The 19,661-nt window shown below is 40.1% G+C and overlaps 2 protein-coding genes across 4 annotated transcripts; one reads left to right on the forward strand and one right to left on the reverse strand.

Moving 5' to 3' along the window:
• The first annotated feature begins 1,555 nt into the window (after positions 1-1,555).
• UFSP2 (UFM1 specific peptidase 2) lies at positions 1,556-17,201 on the forward strand. Of its 3 annotated transcripts, none has more exons than XM_083862246.1 (12): positions 1,556-1,672; positions 3,784-3,862; positions 5,617-5,797; positions 5,880-5,946; positions 6,258-6,415; positions 7,212-7,404; positions 8,859-9,005; positions 9,466-9,630; positions 10,925-11,049; positions 12,682-12,758; positions 14,433-14,557; positions 16,054-17,201. In XM_083862246.1, the coding sequence occupies exons 2-12, from the start codon at positions 3,799-3,801 to the stop codon at positions 16,138-16,140; spliced, it is 1,389 nt and encodes a 462-aa protein (XP_083718372.1). In that variant the 5' UTR covers positions 1,556-1,672; positions 3,784-3,798; the 3' UTR covers positions 16,141-17,201. The 3 variants fall into 3 exon arrangements, with proteins under 3 accessions (XP_083718372.1, XP_083718371.1, XP_083718370.1); XM_083862245.1 differs by having other exon boundaries at positions 1,564-1,680; XM_083862244.1 differs by having other exon boundaries at positions 1,567-1,676.
• ANKRD37 (ankyrin repeat domain 37) lies at positions 16,671-19,315 on the reverse strand. Its single transcript, XM_083862247.1, has 5 exons — positions 19,185-19,315; positions 18,680-18,832; positions 17,912-18,003; positions 17,208-17,437; positions 16,671-16,922 (listed from the first exon to the last, which is right to left on the reverse strand). Exons 1-5 carry the CDS (start codon positions 19,209-19,211, stop codon positions 16,909-16,911), a joined length of 516 nt encoding a protein of 171 aa, XP_083718373.1. The 5' UTR covers positions 19,212-19,315; the 3' UTR covers positions 16,671-16,908.
• Between the last annotated feature and the right edge of the window lie 346 nt (positions 19,316-19,661).

A 19,661-nucleotide genomic window follows, 5' to 3' on the forward strand; every position in this document is an offset into this window, starting at 1 on the left:
GGGGATTTTATATAGCATCTAGGATAATGTGGTCCCATTCTTCTGACAACATAAATGTATTACTGTGCTTTCAGCTGGAACTGTTTGGTCACAATTGCATTCTTGCTTAAGATTGCCAAATAAAAAATGAAGGTCAAATCCTGAGTGGTAGAATTTGTGTGGGATACTGCCAGATGTCTCAAAAAAACAGCCCAAACCAGTAGATGAACCATATCTACATAGCCAAGCATTTTTCTGTGTTTGGGACTGCCACACTGGAGAGCAGACTGGGGGAGACACAGGCAGGACAGGCGGCCCCAACTGACCAAAGGGATATTCCATGTGACATCATGCTCAGTATGTAAAGTGGGGGATGTTTGGAGTGATGGCTTTGTCCTCCCTAGTCACTGTTACTGTGTGATGGGGCACTGCTCTCTTGGGGATGGCTCAACACCTGCCTGCCCATGGGAAGCAGTGAAATCATTCCTTGTTTTGCTTTTTTTTGTGTGTGTGGCTTTTGATTTCTCTGTTAAACTGTCTTTATCTCAACCCATGAGTTTTCTGGCTTTTACCCTTCTGATTCTCTCCCCAGTCCTGCTGGTGGGGGACTGAGCAGGCAGTTGCAGGGGCTTGGCTGCTGCCTTGGGTGAAACTGCCACGATTTCCAACAGAAAGCTCTGAGAGATGGATATCACACCTTAGCCCTGTCTGGCATGTGGATGCAGAATAGAAAAGCTGCAGCAGCGCAGCACTGGAAAGATATCTAATTAAATAGATTTTATACATTTTATTATACAAAGCATATGTATGCTGGAACACTGTGTACAATGGAAGGGTGAGCCGTATTTTACTTGCTCATAGCATGTGGAGCAGACAGTATACTTAAGTTTTAAAAAGCTCGCAATTTTTTGGTTGTTTTGGGGGAGGGGTTTTGCAACATGTGTTTGTTCACACTGTGTGAAATGCACCATCTCCTCATCAGGCAACCTCGGTGCTGTTCTTCAACTGTTGGGAGATCTTGACATCGGGTAATGAACCAAAGGGCAGGTGACAAGAAAGGAGCAACCCCAGATGACAGAAAACTGACCCTTGGGAACAGCTTTAAGCGTTCGCTGTTTAAAGCTAGTCAGCATTATTTCTGCGGACAGAAATAATTAATCAGAAATAAACAGACATGGAGTCAAATTCTACATCTTAACACGCAGAGCATTTCTCAAGGGATTAATGGGGACGACTTTGGGACCTCAGCATGGCGATGTTCCTGAGGAAGTGCGAGGTGGATGTGGCCGACCCTGGCCTGGCCTGTAAGGAGCAGCAACGTGAGGCAGCAGTCGGGCCAGCGGGATTCCGGAGCGCCTCCCAATGGATTTGTAGAAATGAGGAGGAAATTGTACCACTGCTTGGCAGCAGGGCACTGATCCCACACACACCAGGGTGAGGGCAGCCCCGGCCCACGAGAGACCGCTCAGCCCCCCACACTCCCGGAGGGGAGGGGAGGGGAGGGGAGGGGAGGGGGAGGCGGGGCCCGCCGGCAGCACAGGCCGCTCCCCCCCGGCCCGGCGGCAGTGCGCGTGCGCAGCAGGGCTCGGCCCGGCCCCGCCCCCCGGCGGCGCTGACGGACGTGGCGAGGCCGCCCCTGCCGTGCCCGGCCCCTGTGCCGTCCTCGGGAATGGATGCGTGGGTGGAAGACTAGGTGGGTAGGTAGGTGGCCGGATGTCCTTCCTCAGCGGGGAGGGGAGCGCTCGGGCAGAGCTAGCGGCGGGGCGGTCCCTGCTGCCGGCTGGTGCTCGGCCGTGGCCTTTGGGCCTCCAGCCCCGCCGCTACCTCGGGGCTGATTCCCTTGATTCCCTTTCCGTAGGGCCCAGGTAGTGTCACACGGGGGGCAGCGGCGCCTCCCTCCCGTACTGACGCCTTTCTATATCCCCTGCATTCTCCATTTGCCCCTAGGGGACTCAGCTCGCCTGGCTGTAGTCGGGGATTGTTTGGAAGAGGCCATCATAATGGTGCGAGGCTCTTCTTGGTGGTGCCGAGCAATAGCACAGGAGGCAACGGGCAGAACGTGATGCCCGGGAACTGTCACCTGAGCACGAAAAGAGCTTCTTTACTGTGCAGTGACAGCAGTGGGACAGATTGTCCGGAGGGGCTGTGGGGTCTCCCTCAGTGGAGATGCTCAGGAGCTGTCTGGACACGATCCTGTGCAGTGTGTTCTAGGCTGACCCTGCCTGAGCAAGGAGGCTGGACCACATCACCATAACACAAGGCTCTGGGTTTGATCCCCATTTCGGGCCATTCACTTAAGTGTTGCACTCGTTGTCCTTGTGGTTTCCTTCCAACTCAGAATGATTCTGTGATTCTGTTGACCCACTGTGGTCCTTTCCAGCTTCACCCGTGCTGTGATTCTGTGATGTCCATGATGACCCACTATCAAAAGTGGCTCCTTTTGCAGAGCTGTTCTTCTTATTCATAAGCTTTATTCTTGCATAGTAATAATTCAAATAAAAAAACATCTTTTACGTCAACCCGGGCAAACATTTTTTCACATTCTGGCTGGCACTTTTGTGAGTCCCACACTCCAAGACCCTATTAATGCAGATAACTGTGTTATCTAAAATACTTCAGGATTATGCTTCAAGAACCAAACTTGGCACTCCAGATTCACTGAATCATGAAAATTCTTCACCAGCAGATAAACTATAGTAGATGATTATATTTTAACAGTCATGCATTTTTGCATCTTTAGAATGCTTTTGATGGAAAGAAAATTAGTCCTATGTTTTGGGTTTATTTCAGGAGTAGCAATGGCATTGCACATGGAAGTGTCTCATACTTTGTAGGCAAACAGTTGTGCAATAAGTCTTTACAAAGGGTCCTAGTATAATTACTTTTACAGGTGCTAGGTGGTTTTTTGGAGCAGTTAGAGCTGTTAATCATTCTTTCTGTTACATGTTACATTCTTTCTGTTACATTCTGACTGTTACACTGAGCAATACCCACACTCATCAGTCACCTTTTGTTCCTCTCTGTACTGCCACGGCTGTTTTTGTCTGGTACATTGAACTTAATTGGGGATTGATCTGTCTGAAAAAGGCTTTCTAAATAGATGTGTGTTTTTCCATCTGCATGAGATCTCTGGTGAAGTTCATGTTAAAATGTCTGCAGTGAGCAAACCTTGTAACAACAAGGACACAGAGCAGGGCCTTTGGAAGGGGGAAGAACAGCTGGCTGGTCTCTGTGGTGGCATAAGCAGCTCACCTGTCAAATGTGAAACTCAGCCTGAGTTCTAGAGGTTGTGTATGTCACACACACCACCCCCTCTTTCTTTTTTCTCATTTCCCTGAAACCATGATTTCCTAACTAATGAATGCATACTTACAGATGTGCCTAATTTTGGCTCAGTTCTGTCCTTGCTTCACTTGAGCTGGAAGAACATATATTTTAGATTTAGATTTAGATGGATAAATATATATATGTGAATGTATATTATGGGAAACAAGACATTTGGATCGAAACAGCAATAAACAATGGCATTTTACCTAAAGTATTTCTGTATAGTAGAAGTACAGAATTACAGGGTTTTTTGTCAAGGTAGGAAATGTGTTCCAAGGTGTACCTGAGGTGCTGGTTGTGGTGACTGTGCACTGCTGCACCGCTCACTTCCCTGTTTATTCACTGGCCTTCTGAAAGCTGAGCAGCTGCAGTAATTGCTGCTGTGCTTGCACAGTGATGTAACAGCAGTCACTTGTGGCTTCAGAAAAGGCATGTTGAAATGGCTGTTCATTTTTGTTGCTTCTTTTTTCTCCTTAGGTAATTCCAGGAGCTATGGATATACTCTTCAGAATAAGAGGAGGCTTGGATCTTGCATTTCAGCTTGCAACTACTGATGGTGTGTCTATAAGACTAATAGATTTCTTAATACTTATATGAACTTCTATTAAGAAACTATTTATTATATTTATTTTGTGGAATTTTACCAGGTGTTAAGTGCTTCTTCACAAACCTGTAAAGATAATTCTTTATCTCCATAAATTTTCTGACACTTTTTCCATCGTATGTTTTTTGTTTTAATTTGAAATAAACTTTACATTGACATTTTTAACTAATTTCATTTGCATATATTATTGGCATCATTTTCCTGCTTGAAGCCAAAGTTGACCCTGAAATTCTAAGCAGAGAATAACTTTAAGGCAATGAATTTTGTTATAATGGGACTGCATTAATAATACAATTTTGAGACTCTGGTCCAGTCTTTCCAGAGAAATAGAGAAAGAGAACAAGCTAACAAGTCATTACTGAATTTAGGCAGGACTGGCTACTGCAGTTCCATGTGATAGCAAGAGACTAGTCCATAAGGCATTAAGGGGCTCCTGTAGTCCCCCATTGTTACAGTAAAGTGACATTCTCCTCAGAAGGCCTGCTCAGGGCTGTCAGTGGCCACAGAGCTGTCATAGGGCAGAATGGGGAAGGAGGCTGTTTTTAGCTCAGCTCTTGCTCATTCTGCATTTTAAAGGATGTGTCTCTAGCAGAAACACTGAATTCCATCTAGTGAACCTTGACAAGGAACTTGGCCGTATATGAGTTCATGAGCAGAATTGTTGAACAGATTGACCAAATACAAAGCAGCATTTTGTGGGTTGCATCCTCACAGAAGGGTTATTTATTTGATTTTGTTTATGGTGTAGTGAATTGTAACCACAGTGAAGCAGTGGTGTTTGAATTGTCCAGGTTCCTGGTATTCACATCTGTTAGTGGGTAAATATGGCACACTGTTCCTTTTGAAGGGCAGTGAGCCTTTCTTTTGGAGCAATTTTTCTTTGACTTTTCTAATAATGTAGTTTGTATAATTTCTAGTACAAAAGTTATCTAATAGAGACCAAATTTAAGTTAATGCATCAGAGAGATACAGCATATACTTTGATAACGTTTTTGGCTTTTTTAACTTACTGTATTCAAAGTAATGTTTTTTAACCTTCACAGTAAGGAAAAAAAATGTGGCTAATGTGCCAAAGTTGCTGTTTCCTATCCAATAGTGTCATATCTGTCATTGGTTGAGGTTGTGAGGTGTGGGTAAAACACCTTACAAGCTCTGAAAAACAACTGTACATACAGTAATAAAGTTTCAGGCAAATGAGACTATGGCGTACAGGCTTATGTTGGCCAAAATTTGGTCCTCAGCTGGAATGTAGGCCCTGCTTTTCCAAAGACTCAGTCTGGTTTTGGTTTGTATTTCTGAACAATGATATGAGGTCAGAAACATGACTCAGATTGAATATTTTCAGGATTTTTTCAAAAGCCTAAATATACATACCAGTTTGTCTGTACACAGAAGTTTGTTTGCAGCTGTGGGTTTGGTGAAGACATATTAGACATGGTAAGTGACAGCAGAGTAGATTATTCTTCTGTAAGTTTGACAGCATCGAAGAGAAACAGTAAGCATTTGTTCAGGGAGGTGATAGTGAATGTTTGAGACCTGCTAAGTGAAATGTTACCTCAGTTTTGTTTACCCAGTCATTTTTCTGCTCATAACAACACTTGCATTTTTATTCCAAGTCAAAACAAATTTATTAAATGTATGCCCAGCAGCTATAAAAAAATGGTGAGGGAATTTTCTAGGCTAATTATATCCTTACTGTGTTTCAGAGGCATCAACAAAAAAGGCATTAGGATATGTTTTCAGTGATCTTGAAAACAAACTGTCCTCAGAGGTTCTTGTATTCAGAATTTGCCACAGTTCAGTCTATGTGTGGCCTAACAATGGTATGACCACAGTTCCAGAGCTGACTGATGAGTCTGCATGTAAGGAGATAAGACGATTTATACAGTAAGTATATTTTAAAACGGGAGGGGATGGTTAACAGATTAATTTCATATTATAGAAATTTCTCTTTCTGTTGATAATTCAGATTTGATCAAGATGATGAGACCAAACGAAAGCTTGGCAAAAAAAAGGATAAAAAGTTACAGGATACGGTATGTTCCTAATATATAAGACAAATTATCATTTAAACATTTTTAGACTTGCCCTCCCTAGGCTTTTCTGTACACAAATAGGCATTGACATGACTTGAAAAAATGCTTTTAAAGTCATTAAGACTCAACATGAACCAGAAATCCACCTATGGTAGATGAACACATAGGGGTTTGTCTTTAACATTACCAGCTGTTTTTTTAACCCAAGTATTTCATTACTGAGTTTGGTACCAAATATCTGCCATCTTACTTTTGCCTTCTTGGTTCATGTGTAGTTGGAGATGTAATATTGGTGTCTTTATTCTCTGTAGCCACAGATAATCAATGTAGACCTCATGTTGGAAATGACATCTTCATTAGCTGCTTTGGCTCCAGTCATTGAAAGGGAAAAGAAGGAACATCACTACATAAATATGACATTACCAGTTGATGTTGTTGTATCTGTTTCTCCAGAAGAACCATGGGGAAAGTAAGTGTTATCCTAAACTTGCAATTTTTCAGCTTAATTTCTGTTTTTTCTGAAAACGATGAAGTAAAACTATATCATTCATCAGTTTAATGAAAAGTATATAGAATTTTTGTGATGTAATTTTAACTCTGTAAATCACAAAAGCTCATGTAGACAGCTGTTAACTTCAATAATATTGAGACATCCTTTTGCTGTCTATAAAAAATTCAGTTTATCAATGTCTGACAGATTTGATAACTCATAACCATTGCTTAGCAAGGAATTGAGAAAGTCAGGAAAATGTTCTAGAAATTTTTGTTTGTGAGGTGTATAAAAGTGAGAGTTGGGGTGTATTTGATGAGTCTTTGTAATCTCAGCCTTTCATTTGGGGCTGCAGCTGGGTAGGTACAGATGAAAAACATTTGAGTTTGCCTATGTATTTTTTCCTTCCATTTTTTCCGTAGGATTTGACTCTGAATGACACTAAATGGGGTGGATAAAATGCAGAAAAAAAATCATTTAGTCATATATTTAATTTTTATTTTGGAAATGCTCATACTGATTGCATTTCTGATATGAGGGAGGGTAGCACATTTGAGAGGACTGAATCACTAGGGACTCGTTCCTGTGTGCAGGCAAGCTTTGAGTAAGGCACAGCTGGGCTCTGCCTTTCCCTGTGAGAGCAGAAGCATTGAAGTAGTGCAGTCATCTGACCAGGTCAGACATGCATTTAGGTATTGTATAACTCACAGCTGTGAGAAAAAATGATTCACAATCACTGCTCTACTTTGGAAACACTCTCCCTTGTACTTTGCAGTGTACAAAATCTCCTACTGAAAGCAATTCATGGGCAATTAACTGACATGGAAAGATGTATCATGAAATACGTGAAAGGAACATCAATTGTGGTACCAGAACAATTTCATTTCATGTTACCAGGAAAAAATCACCTCGTAACAGTCTCATATCCTACGGGTATTTCAGATGATCAGCTGGAAAGTTACAGAAAGGTAAAGCCAACAAACCGTAACAGAACCTGATGTTTTAATTTTAATTACTGTAATTGAAGCAATGGTAAGGCTTTCTATTTAGTCAGTGTAGAATAAGTACTAGCAGACACTGCTGGTTTTTAGATTTTTTTTTTTTTAATTATAACCACAGCAGTATACTGGAAGTGGAAACTTGATTTATAAGAGGTTTTTTATAGAATGTGCCAGATCTCATTTTTGTAAGGGAACAACAGAAACTTTAAAAGTACATAAAATTTGGTTGATAAATATTTTCTCTAAATTATATTTCTAGTATAGTATTCTTTGAATTTCTCCCTTTTTTTGTTCTTCTGTGGTAGAACATCAGTTTACTTTTGGTGTGTTACTACATTCAGGTTTTAACATGTCCTGAAAGGGTTAGTATTGAGGGTTTTGTTTGTTTTGGTTTCTTTCTTGGGGTTTTGTGGCATTGTGGGGTGTTTGTCTGTTTGGAGGGGGCTGCTTTTTGTAGCTCACAGCTGACCAGGCTTAGCTAGTTTTTGGCTTGTTTTTGGCTTCGAGTTGGCACATCTAGAAAAAAGAATGTTGACATGTGGCAGTCCTTTCAGATTGAGACTGATACCAGTCTAGGTCACATAATTTCATGTACTGAGAGCAGGGAAAGAATACTCTGCAGCTTACAGGTGTAGAAGCAGTAGAGACTTTTTCTGTGTGAAGCATTACTGGGTGTATAAAACCCAATCTAGCCTTGTGTTTGCAGAGGCCTCAGGCACTGGTGGCACTGCCTGTGTTTCCTGCTCTCTGTCTGCTGTTCACTCTTAACTCACTGTTGGGAAGTGTTACTGCAGCTCCTGTAGCTGGGTTCAGTGCTGGGTCATCTGCCTAAAATGTATTACCTGTGTTACACACATTATCCTAGATGATCTCATCATGCCTTTCACTCTTAAGCCCTGAAATAAGACAATATATCTCTTTAAATGTGGCTGCTGTGTGGCAAACAGAGCTTAAGAGATTTTAAAATAGACTGAATCTGCTTGAACCAGAATCCAAATGTCTTTGTCTCAGTACATGTTGTTTGTATGCTCCAGTGTCAGTTAAGATTATAATTTGTTGTGTGTATCTATGTTACTGTGTAGATAAAACTGTAATTCTTTTCTATGATGGTGTATTTTATCATGCTTTCGTAACAAACCTGTTACTCATGGTATTTTCAGTGGGGCCCCAGCAGCAGGTGTTATGTAACAGGAGTGCATAAAGTAGTGGGCCCTTTAGAAGGGAGGTAAGCCTGCATGAGCTTCCCTGGAGAGGTGAGGTCTAGTAATAAACATACCTGCTGAATGTTTAATTAAGCCTGTTTTAATAATTTGCTAAACTGTGCTGTAAAAATTGTATCTTCACTGCTGATTACAATGTGGTCTTTCTTTTAATCCAAAATTTGAATTGTGTTTCTTATTTTTATTTGAACTTGCATGTAGGAATTGCATGGGTTATACAATCTGCCTTGTGACAGACCATATTTCAAGAGAGCAAATGCTTATCATTTTCCAGATGAACCATATAAAGATGGATATCTCAGAAATCCACATTTACATCTTAGTTCACCTGGTATGGAATCTGGTATGGTAAGTTTAAATTGAAACATTTTGCAGAAAGTACCTTTTTATTTAAATTGAGTTTTTTTATTGAAAGAAGTAATAATTTAGATAGTCAATGTGCAGTTGAGAAAGTGAAATAATTGGCTTGACCTTTTAAGCAAAAGGACTCCTCTGCACAAAATGGCATTGCTTTAATTTGCTGTATTTGTCCCAAGGAAATTGGATTTTCTTGGGAAAATAATGTCCATGTTTTTAGCACGTATTCTAAAATCTTTCTCAGAACCAGGACAAGAAACTAAGTCTATCAACAGAATAGTTTATGAGACAGAACCAGGTGGAGCAATCATGTGTGAATAATGACCCTTTAAATCTTCCAAAGATTTGCAGTCCCCAACTGAAAACTTTCCAGTGCAAGTGACAGGTGATATGACTTCTCTGAAAACTGAACCAAGTGTGATCAGCTGCCTGTGTGTTCTCCCCCGTGCAGGTTCATTTAGTACAAGGTGTGTACAGTTACCACCACTACATGCAGGACCGCATGGATGACAGTGGCTGGGGCTGTGCCTATCGGTCTTTGCAGACTATCTGCTCTTGGTTCAAGCACCAAGGTTACATGGATAGACCTATACCAACACACAAGGAAATTCAACAGGTACAGAACTTTAAAGGAGATTATATTATGCATATTTGTCTAGAAAGGCTGGTGTAGATTATTTTTTAAATATCAAATTCATATATTTTGGAAGATATCTTTTGTCCCTTAAATTAGACATGTGGTTCCAAATTACCTGTGTTGGGTGACATCTGTACAAATAAGATATATTAAAATAATCTTTCAAATGTTTCCTTGGATTAATGTTTTATTAGAAGTTGTGATATGACATTTTCAGTGTTTTTGTCAAATGAAAAGAACAAAGAACCCAATGTGTCATGCTAAAATCAGTTTTAAAACTGGCTGTCATATTCAGTGACAGCTGGATTTGTTCCCAGATGCTACAGAGGAATTTACTGACATTTTCTGCAACTTTGCCTTTGATGGTAGTGCACTTTTCCTGATTTTTGAACTTTCCTTCACTTCTTTTTCTATTGTGGATTTAAATGCATACCTGAATATGGTTCATTTCTGTTAACAGCACTGAAGTAAAACTGTAGGCTTGTAGCTAATACCCATACTTAGGTGTGCCCATCAAGGAATACTGCAGTTACCTTCAGTCTTCTAAATATAAGTCTTCATCTTACATGTATTTACTGAACATTTTTAGTAAAGTTTAATTCATTCCATGAAAAAACATGTATAATACGTAGCAGGGATGTGAACACTAAAGGTAAAACCTCATTTCCTGAACATTCCTTAATCCACACCTGAATGCTATTGAAATCTGTGCACTGCTGTAGTATTTTTAGGCATCTAAAAGAGGGCAGTAGCTTGCAGGAGACCTTTGGGCTTTGTGTCCTGAGCAGAAAAGGCCCCTCTCAAGTGCTGAATGTAACATGTAAGCCTCAGAGTGAAGAAGAGTATAAAATAAACCATAATCTTTGACACTGATCAGTAGCCTCTTCCTCAGAGCACCATTTTATGGATCCTTTCCTGAGTGCTTTGAATAGAGATCCAAGCCTTTCAGTCTGTGAAGTGGCTTCTGCAGTGTACAGATTATGCACTCCATTATTAAAGAGCTCAGTGGTCACCCTCCCAGCCTGAAGTCTGCCTGTGGACCTGGGGTTGTAGTCTCTCCTCATGGACACAGTTCTGTATCACTGCTCAAAGGGACATTTCCAAAACAGAACCACAGTGAAGGAATTCAACATTCATTGGTCTGCTTTTGACCAGCTAGGTTCAAAACACGCGCCCATATATATATAAACCACCTTTATTCACAAAAAGTGATGGAATTCCCTACTATATGTTGTTGATATTTGGGTTTCTTCCTCATTATGATGTTACAAAGGCGCTGGTTGATGCTGGAGACAAGCCTGCAGCATTTGTTGGGTCACGGCAATGGATTGGTTCAATTGAGGTACAGCTTGTTTTGAATCAGCTTTTTGGAATAACATCCAAAATATTATTTGTCAGGTAAGAATCACTATCTGTTTAGTAGCTTGGTAATTGCCAAAAATACTGAATGCCTTAAAATGCAGATCATGATTACAGTACATGGGAGAAGAGGTATAATTAAAGAGATAATAAATCTTTTAAGGGTTCCTTGTTCATTAACCCTCTATTTCTACTTTTAGTTGTGCTAAATGCTTACAGGTGAAGGCAGTGTTAAATATCCTGGGAGTTTGGAGTTCCAGTTTCCAGTTGCTATAAATTGCTTAATAATATGCAAATTGCCCAGTTTTATAAAGCTATGATCTAATGCTTCCACAAGAAATGTGGCTCCCATTGTGTGTGCTTAATCTGTAAATTGCTTCATGATATGCAAATTGATATGGAATTCAGCCTATTCCTTTGTGCCACAATTTTTGAAGCAGGCACAGAGGCTGATGTCCACAGAGAACTGAATGTACACTGACAAATAAAATATTACTGCAGCCACAGACCTAACTTGTGACTTTAGGATTGAGGCAAGTTGTTGAGAAGTTTGGAAAATAATGTTCTCCTTTATGTGTTTGTGTGAGAAATAAAGCAAGGAATTTGTTTCCATTCTGAGAATCTGATGCTCTCATACACAATTGTCTGACAACAGTGAAGGACTCTTCACAAAAAAGACATTTGAGACAAAAAGAATAGTCTTTAGCATTTATCAGAAGAAAAATTACTGTATTCTTTATCATTTAGGCAGCACTAAGACAGCACTATGCAGACTAATAAAACCCTGAACCTTTAGTAAATACAATCATGAAATGAAGAACATACACTAACAGTGTGTATGAAAATACAATCAAAATACTTCTCATGCGTTATGTTTATTTAGAGTAAATTCACATTGTAGGTATTCTAAAAGAGCATGGTGATGGGGATCCTTAATGTTAGGAAAATAGTTCAGGTCTTCAATATTTTAATCTTTTCTTTTTTCCAGAGCTTGTACTTGGAGATGATCCACCTATTATTTATAGCAGCTATGACAGGCCCTGCCAGTAGGAAGATTCTTATTCCTGCATATGAGAATATAGAATGTACTCCTTTCTGAACTGGGTAGAATTGCTCATAGTGCTGCTACAAGAGAGCACCAGTTATTTTCAGTGTTATAAAAAACCAACATCATTACCATGCCAGGAAGAAGAAACAATCATGAAGCTTTTTCAGCTGGTCACTGGCAGTGGATAGCATTTTTGTCTTGGGCTTATTTCCAGCTAGCATCTCTAATTCTTCATGGAAATAAGACTTCACAGCTCCACCAGCAACACTGGTACTGGATCCATTATTATAAATGTACCATTTCCCAGTTTTATATTCTGTCTGCATTTAATCCATTCTCTCTGCTTGGGAAGTAGGCACACAGACTTTCACTAGGTTTTAAAAAGATTAGCCACTATATAAAGAAATATAAAGACAAGATACTAAAAACATCCGTATTAATTTCCTTGCCTAGTAAATAGACCTTGGGTTAGAAAATGTTTTTCAGATTTTCTTGGGAAGTTTACACAGGAATAATCCAAGTAACTTTCTAATCAGTTATCTATGCAGTGAATGAGTATAATGGCTAATTAGAGAAGTGACTCTAGTGAGAATGACAAATCTGTTACGCTTTTTCTTACCTAGCCAGGGTTCCGAACTAGCATTGCAGGGAAGAGAGCTTGCTAATCATTTCGAGACTGAGGGAACTCCAATTATGATTGGTAAGTAGATGCTAATGCAAGTGCACGACCTCCCTATGCTGAATTTCATTTCAATTAGAACCCATTTAATTTACTGTACAAGAGTTAATCAAAACTGCAGGTGAATTAAAAATTACGGTTTTCCCAAGGCAGCCTCAAGAAAGATACAGTTTTGTCTGGTTGGTATCTTTTTATTCAGTATTTCTTTCAAACTCAGTATCAAACATGGTAACAAAAGTCAGTCTAAAGGGTGTTTTTATAAATTGCTGTTAATTCCAAACTTGAGCTGACTTCCTTTCTCTACAGGAGAGACATTCGTATAGTCCCACAAAACTTCCCCTCAGAGAAGAGTATTGTTTATCTGGCTTGGAAGAGAAGGGTATTATCCAAATTTGCATTCAGACCAGTTTTAATAATCTGAAATATTGGTATGATAAGAAATGCCATCTGTAAAAGTACTGTGACATTAATTGAACTACTTCTTCCATGCTGTGTTTTAGGAAATTAGTAATATTGATGATATTATTTTCAACCTTAATAACATTAATTTAAGCAGTTTTGCAGTCTGTATTTGTCATTCCATAATACAGTGTAACTTTCTCAGAACAGAGGTGCCAGAAGTCCAGACTTTGGTTAGATTACATATTAGGGAGAAATATTTCCCTGTGAGGTGGTGAGACACCAGAACAGGCTGCCCATTAAAGCTGTGGATGCCCCAAGGCCAGGGGATGGCCCAAGGCTCAAGGTCGGGTTCGATGGAGCTTTGAGTACCTGGTCTAGTGGGAGGTGACCTGCCCCCATGGCAGGGGGGCTAGAACTAGGTGATACTTTAAAGTCCCTTATAACCCAAACTACTCTATGATTCTATTAAATATTCTTGGCCTTTCAGCAGCCTTTTTGTTTGAATTTCAAGAATGTAGAATCCTATATTGAATAATCTTTTAGTCTGTAACCTATCCTTCCCTGTAATGCTCTCTTGTAGGTTGGTTTAATTTTTGTTGTCATTGGAGGGCTGGAGATGGGCTTTTTGGGGTTTGGAGATTGTTTTTGTTTTTCTTCTTCCATGGGTTTTGCAATCCCTACATTCTGTGTGGAGTTAACTATTACAATATTGTGGGAACATAAAGTATTGCATATTATCTGAAAGAAACATGCAGGAGTTGACCTGTGCCCATCAAAATATCCCCTTTTCCTGTTTGCAGGCTGGGAAAAGGGAAATCAGAATTTACTATTCTGCCCCTAATATTCATTGATGTAACTTAGTAGAAAACAGCAGATACCTCATCCAGGAATTCTGATTTCTCTTGTAATTTTAGTCCTTTTACAGCCAGGAAATTTTGCAAATTTCTTTCCTACAGTTAGGTTTCTTTAAAGAAAAAGTGCAGAAAGGATGTTTGAAATATTCTTGATTTCATCTGGTGGAAGTATTGAGGATTTAACCTGCCTGGCTGACTTGGAACAAATTTGGAAAATACATTCTCTACTTACTTGAGTTACTACAACTAACCTTTCTTAGATGTAGTAAAGATATGTTGTTTAATAATGTGAACAATCTCATGTCAGACACTTTCAGAATCATCTTGATACGAGCTAATCTGTTAATAAAAGGTGTCGATGTACTTTTATTTAACCCTTGCACATTAAGTCAATCCCAATGAAAAAAAAAATCAGCAATCTGTATTTGTCCTATTTCAGGTGGAGGTGTTTTGGCTCACACGATATTAGGAGTGGCTTGGAATGAGACTACAGGGCACATAAAATACTTGATTCTAGACCCACATTACACAGGAGGAGAAGATCTGCATGTTATTTTGGAAAAGGTGAGGCTTGATGCACATATATACTCAGATATTTATGAATATACATGTATTTTGACATTAAACAAATAATGTGCAGCCAAATACAAATTGATCATTCTGTGGCTTCCCAATTCCTTATGGAAGAAGCCTGGACCCTAGTTAACCTGCATACTACAATATGCTGAGTATTGTCAGTTTCTGAAATTTAGTGTCTTATGGAGATGTATCAGATCAGCAACTACATCAGGTTATTATACTATAAAGCAATGCTCTTTATTTTATGTTAATTCACCCATCTCCCCTTTCACCCAGGAGTATATATGATAAATGTGTTTTGTATTTTGAATAAAACAGAAAATTCTGTTCAGGCTATAAGATGCTCTAAATGAAGCAGAGAATTTATTTTAAATTTTAAAAGTTATTTTAAAAATCCAATACTAACCATTCTCCTATCAGGCCTTGAACAATGTTCAGAGAGTAAGTACTGAATTGTTTTGAAAATGTGGAAAATCTCCAAAGTGGTCAAGGGTATGTAATGTCATTTCCACATTTCAGGGCACTAAAAGGGATGACATAGCCCATTACAAGCCAGTAAATATGGTGTCAGAAATGTAAACTCTTAAAGAAGCTAAATCATCCTGTAAGAGCTAGGTAGTCAATGTCTTTTCTGGTTTTCATAGTAAGTTGCAAATAGTAACTTCTAATCTTTGATACCCTTGTGTGGGCCCGACAAAAAAACCCAACCAAACCAACCAAACAATAAAACAATCAACCAACCAAAAACAAACAAACAAAACCCACAAAAACCCAAAAACAAACAAAAGAGCTGTTTAAGAAACATTATGCTGCCCTATAATGATCAAAGCTTGAAATGAACATAAGAAGAAACAATTTCCAAAGAACATGTAGGACCAAAGGCTGAAGAATGGTTCAGTGGTCCAGGAGGATAAAATAGTGCAGAACCCACTTTGCTCATCAAAAGTGTCTAGGAAGGAAGTAAGGTGTAGTTTGTGTAGCTCTTTTCTTCAAAAACACCTCCAGTAATTATGTGGTACTCTGCAAACTTAAAAGCTTTTGTTAGACAGGTTGAACAGTTCAATTTCTGGTATTAGCAGCTCTGTTTGGGGGTGAAATACCAACTATTACCAAAGAAGGCAAGGATTCAGGATAAGAAAGGGAAACCACGAGAATGATGGAGTTTCAGAATAACATTAGCCTCTCAGGAGCAGCAGAATGTAGTGCAGAGGTGGGGATGGGGAGGAGATGATACTTTCTAAGAACTAAGCCAGGTAGGGAGGAGGGGGGAGAGAGTCTTTGTAATATGTTTTCCATTAATGTGTTTCCAGGCATGTAGAGAACTTTCTGAAAATTGTCATTGCATTCTACAGACATTTGAAAACAATGCATACGGCTTAGAGTAGTATGATTAGTAAAATAAGAATAGACTCTTTAGTTGTAGACAGGAAAAACAGAATTCAAAGTAGATTTAAAAAGCTGTCTTGCTTTTCCTTGGACAGGGCTGGTGTGGATGGAAAGGCCCGGAGTTCTGGAACAAGGACGCTTATTATAATCTCTGCCTACCTCAACGACCAAAAGCTATTTAAATTCACTCTTACACTGAATCCACCGAGACACAATAGGAGCCGATCTAGATAAAACTGTCCTGTTATTTATCAAAATAATGCTTCAAGTCAATCAAAACTCAGTTGAAAAAGAAATGTTGGTTGAATAACTTAAATTAAGAAACTATTTTTTTTTTAAATGAAACCTCTAGAAATAAGTTACCTTCTTTGAACTGTATTCCTTACAAATGCATTTATTAGGCAACAAATACTCTACTTTTCTGTAGCATAGCTTTAGGTTTATATAGTATTTTCTCTTCTGCTATAATCTTTATGGATTAAACGCCTAATCCTTTTGTTTTATGGAATTCTTTCATGACAAAAAGATAAACTGTCCTCTGCCTTTCAAGTTCCACTTAGCCAGCTGTCTTGTCCATTATAAATCTGTTTATAGGCCTTGTTTGTTGCTGGTATTCTTGATGACACATTTTGGGAGTGGGAAAAGAATGGCTACATTTACTGAATTTTAATAATTTTGCTCTCACATTTACACAGAAAAAAAAGCAAGAATATCAGTTTTTCCATGTCCATTTATTTATAGCTGAATGAATACAAGTATTCTGGGTAAGGGGGGAAACCTCACAACATTCTTCTGTAAGAAGTAACAATAAACAAGTTTTCCTCCTTCTCAGAAGGAGACAATGTCCCAGCACACACATCTGATTGCTCAGTGTATCATCCAGTCATGGTTCTTCAGACTTTGGATTCCCCTTATTTTATGTTGGGATTACAAGCTGTTTCTTCTGGCAACTAGGAGACAAGATCTGTCATAGAAACAAACAAAGTAAGTCTGTAGCTACTTCATCAGTACATCAGTAAGACTACCTATGATTTTTATTTTTTCTGTGTTAAAGTAGCTTCTTAAGTGGCATTCCACATGCAGTGTCCATTTCCAAGAAGACTCTAACCTTAAGTACCTATGCAAGTTCATCCTTACTAGGAGGCTTCTAAATCTAACTGTTCTGTGTATAACACACATTTGTTTTACTTAGATGCTAAAAACATTTTTTTAATATTCTGAATTGTATGAAACCAACACTATTACACACCATCTGATCTTCTCCTCTTCCTGTTCATGGATCTGCTGGTTTCACTTTCTTGTTTCTGTGCAGCTGGACCCTCTCTCCACAAGCCATGTCTGTCACTTAGCGAGTATCCAGACTGTCCTCTCAGTTTCATTGTCTGAGTGTGCTGAATTGTCCTGAGGAACTTGGCACATTCCAGAAAGCCATAATCCAGTGCGAGGTCGGCTGCTGTCTGTCCACTGTTGTTGCACAAGCTGAAATACAGAATTAACAATAACCAATTAAACTGGGAAAACGAACAAGCACTGATTAAGTGGTAATTTGCATAGTTGTATAAAAATAAGTATCAAGAATTAGTACCAAGAAGGTTTGTCAAGGACAGCATAGGGCTTATACAGGGGGCTGGTATTAAATACAAAAAGGAATTATTTTAAAATCATTTATCAGACTATTACTGGCTTAGCATATCAGAAAGGCAAGAAGAGGGTGAGATAAAGATCAGGAATAGTCTCTCAGCAGTTACTTCAGAGGTATATAGCTAAACAGCATCATGTGAGCATGTGATCTGTGCTCCTTTTGTGTTTATGTCAGTTTTTAATACTCCTATGGCTATAGTCAGGCTGTATTTGCAGCCTTTAGCACACATGTTCTGACCAAGTTAAATGTACTCTGTAAAATGCACATCCTTTGATGCTCTTACTGAAGTGACTAAATGTTGCTCAACTTACTCAATTTTAGCATCACCAGCAACAAGGAGAGCAAGACATTCCAAACTCCCAACTTTTGCTGCTTTATGTATCGGTGCTTCTCCAAGGCAATCCTAAAAACACAATTTATATATAACAGTCATTTGCAAGAAGAGGAGTAGGATAAAGCTGTCTGGTTCTCCAAAATAACTGTTTATGTATACCAGTCTGTTGTGAGCTGAGAGATTAAAGGAATATATAGCTGGTAAAGTGTACTTGGTAACTAGCATTAAATGTGTAATGTACTCATCACAAAGTAGAACTGCTGTCTCCTGCAGTACTCATTATCTTTGCCTTCTAAAAGATAACTTACACAGAAGACATGGATTAACAGCATCTCTTTGCACCATTTGGGGATTGCTGTGACCAATAGTTTGCTACCGGCTCAGCAGTATAAGGAATTAAACTAAGCAACTTGTGTAGGAATCCTTACATTTACTGGAAGTAGGGACAAACTTCCGGGGGAAAAATAAATACTCAGTAGTGTAAAAGAATTAAGTTGTTTGGACATCTGCATGCAGCACTGTAAGTGTGAAAATTAAATTATACATTGCAAGTGAAGTTGCTAATGCAATATAAACAGGATTTCTGGTTCATGCTAGAAATTATTCTAGAATAAGCAACCCCAGATTATCTCATGCAATAGAACTGAGCATTAAAAAAACTCTCTGTTAAAAGTGTGTAAATAATATTAAGTGGATGTATTGACATGCCCGATTAGAAGTGGAAGGAATAAAATGTGTTTTTTACCTGTTGGTTCAAATTTGCTCCTGTCTGCAGTTGCCAAAGTAGAAAAAAAGCTTCCCCACCACAAGCAGCCAAGTGAGCTGGAGACTGACCAGACGCATCTGCAGGTGCGTTCACACCGGTTCCTGTCTCAAATAGGTTGCTGAAACTACCAGACTGAAATTCATCAAAAGAATAAAAGGAAATGTTACTGCCAGTGTGAGCCAAGGCAGTTCTCAGAACACTGCATCACAGTAAAAAACATTCCCCTTGCAAATCATTGGACCTTCATATTCCTTGAGACTGCCTTTTACTCTTTTTTTTTTTTTTTTTTTTTTTTTTTTTTTTTTTTTTTTCCAAGAGTAGTGCAAGAAAGACTTTTTGGCTTTTAATCTCTTAACCAGAAATACCGATCGGCAGCGGCAGCGCCCCAACACTAACAGCAGCAGCTCCCGGCAAACTGCACCTCATTCACTTCCGCAGCTGGGCTCCGGTAAGACAAAACACAGACAGAGCTCCCAAACCTCACCTCTGAACTGCAGTCCAGCATCAGCATCGCTCCCGTTCCTGGGCGCCGTGGCTGCCGGGGCTCTCTGGGCTGTGGGGTCTGTCAGGGCTGTGGGGGCTGTGGGGGCCGGGGCCGGCTCGGTCCGTGCCCGCTCCCCGGGCGGTGGGAGCGGTGGGAGCTCGGGCCCGGCCCCGCCCCGGGCCGCACGTAGCAGCGGCAGGCGCCGCGCATTGGCCGCCCCGGGGGCAGCGCGGGGCCGCGGCCGGGCCGGGGCTGGCGGGGGGGCCGCCATGGGGCGCGGGGCCGCCCGGCACGTCCCGCACACACTCGCGGCCGCGGCAGCGCCCTTGGGAGCCCCGGGCAGCCCGGCACCGGGAGCGGCCTCGCGGGAAGCTCCGCTGCCGCCGGGCCCTGAGCGCGGCCCGGTGTTGGCTCGGCCGTCCTGCCAGGGCTGCCTCCGCAGTGCTGCTGCCAGAGGACCTTAACGCCTGTCTGGGA

Source organism: Zosterops lateralis (genome assembly GCF_965231275.1).
Source record: "Zosterops lateralis genome assembly, chromosome: 5".
NCBI lineage: Eukaryota > Metazoa > Chordata > Aves > Passeriformes > Zosteropidae > Zosterops > Zosterops lateralis.